At 43.3% G+C, this 1,519-nt stretch overlaps 1 protein-coding gene across 1 annotated transcript; it reads left to right on the top strand.

Annotated features, from left to right (window-relative positions):
• Window positions 1–259: 259 nt before the first annotated feature.
• On the top strand, window positions 260–1,074 carry LOC109153774. Its single transcript, XM_019301637.1, has 3 exons — window positions 260–626; window positions 689–833; window positions 924–1,074. The coding sequence occupies exons 1-3, from the start codon at window positions 260–262 to the stop codon at window positions 1,072–1,074; spliced, it is 663 nt and encodes a 220-aa protein (XP_019157182.1).
• The last annotated feature ends 445 nt before the right edge of the window (window positions 1,075–1,519 follow it).

Below are 1,519 nucleotides of genomic sequence, written 5' to 3'. Positions count from 1 at the left end.
AGAGGAAGCCTTACAAGCTATGCAAGAAGCTCATTCTGGGGTTTGCAGTGCACATCAATCCGGTCCCAAGTTGCACTTCTACATTAAGCGAATGGGATATTATTGGCCTACAATGGTAAAGGATTGCATAGACTATGCTTGAAGGTGTCAAGCTTGTCAATATCATGCAAACTTTATCCATCAACCACCAGAACCTCTACACCCAACAGTTGCATCTTGGCCATTCGATGCTTGGGGACTTGATGTGGTTGGCCCAATTATGCCTAAGTCATCTGCAGGGCATGCCTACATACTAGCTGCCACTGATTACTTTTCAAAGTGGGCGGAAGCCGTGGCATTGAAGGAGAAGAAGAAAGAAAATGTTGCAGACTTTCTCTGTGTCCACATCGTCTATCGATTTGGTATCCCGCGATATATCTTAACAGACAACGGGAAACCCTTTGATAACAAGTTGATGGACAAGATCTGCAACCTTTTTGACTTTAAGCAGCGAAACTCATCAGCTTATTATGCAGCTGCAAATGGACTTGCTGAAGCTTTTAACAAGACCCTATGCAATTTGTTGAAGAAAGTGGTCTCCAAATTGAAAAGGATTGGCATGACAGAATGGAAGAAGCTTTGTGGGCGTATAGAACCACATACCGCACACCTACTCAAATCACTCCATACTCTTTGGTGTATGGTGTAGAAGCGGTCTTGCCTCTAGAGCGCCAAATACCTTCCTTAAGGTTGGCTATACAAGAGGGGCTTACTGATGAAGAAAATGCTAAGTTACGCTTGGCTGAGTTGGAAGCCTTGGATGAAAAACGTCTGCAATCGCAACAAAGCTTGAAGTGCTATCAAGCTCGCATGTCTAGAGCTTTTAACAAAAGGGTAAGGACCCATTCCTTTCAAATTGGGGACAAAGTCCTAGCTGTTCGCAGGCCCATCATCGTCATGAGAAAAACCGGTCACAAGTTCACTTCAAGGTGGGATGGTCCCTACGTGATTCAAGAAGTTTACACCGGTGGGGCTTACAAGCTGATTAGTGAAGATGGTTTGAAGATCGGTCCAATCAATGGAAGGTTCCTGTGAACAAAGAAAATTGAATATATATTTTAAAATTCAAAATTCTAGTTTACATTGAGTATCAATGCGTTGTGGGTACAAGTCTCTGGATTTCCTCTGATTCTTCAATTTATGCTTTGAACACTCCACCATTGAAGGGCCTCCGGGTTTCAAGTGGCTTGATCTTCAAAGAAGGGGTTGTATATATAGCTTGTTTTTCTTGAAGGGCCTCCGGGTTCAAATGGCTTGATCTTCAATAGAGCTAGATTTCCTCTGATTCTTCAATTGATGCCTTGAACACTCCACCATTGAAGGGCCTCTGGGTTGCAAGTGGCTTGATCTTCAAAGAAGGGCTTGTATATATAGCTTGTTCTTCTTGAAAGGCCTCCGGGTTCAAATGGCTTGATCTTCAATGGAGGTTTGGATCAATAGGCATAGGCATGACCATTATGGAGGAGGGGTTTTTTGTAAC

Source organism: Ipomoea nil, unplaced genomic scaffold (genome assembly GCF_001879475.1).
Source record: "Ipomoea nil cultivar Tokyo-kokei standard unplaced genomic scaffold, Asagao_1.1 scaffold2537, whole genome shotgun sequence".
In the NCBI taxonomy this organism is placed as follows: domain Eukaryota; kingdom Viridiplantae; phylum Streptophyta; class Magnoliopsida; order Solanales; family Convolvulaceae; genus Ipomoea; species Ipomoea nil.
This window is presented reverse-complemented; position numbering and strand designations above follow the sequence as displayed.

Excerpts from the sequence above, each read along its gene's own strand:
- LOC109153774 (XM_019301637.1), top strand. The coding sequence starts at position 260 with ATGCCTAAGTCATCTGCAGGGCATGCCTACATACTAGCTGCCACTGAT. Across the intron at positions 627-688 it reads ATGGAAGAAGCTTTGTGGGC|AAGCGGTCTTGCCTCTAGAG; the intron begins GTATAGAACCAC and ends TGTATGGTGTAG. Across the intron at positions 834-923 it reads CAATCGCAACAAAGCTTGAA|GCCCATCATCGTCATGAGAA; the intron begins GTGCTATCAAGC and ends AGCTGTTCGCAG.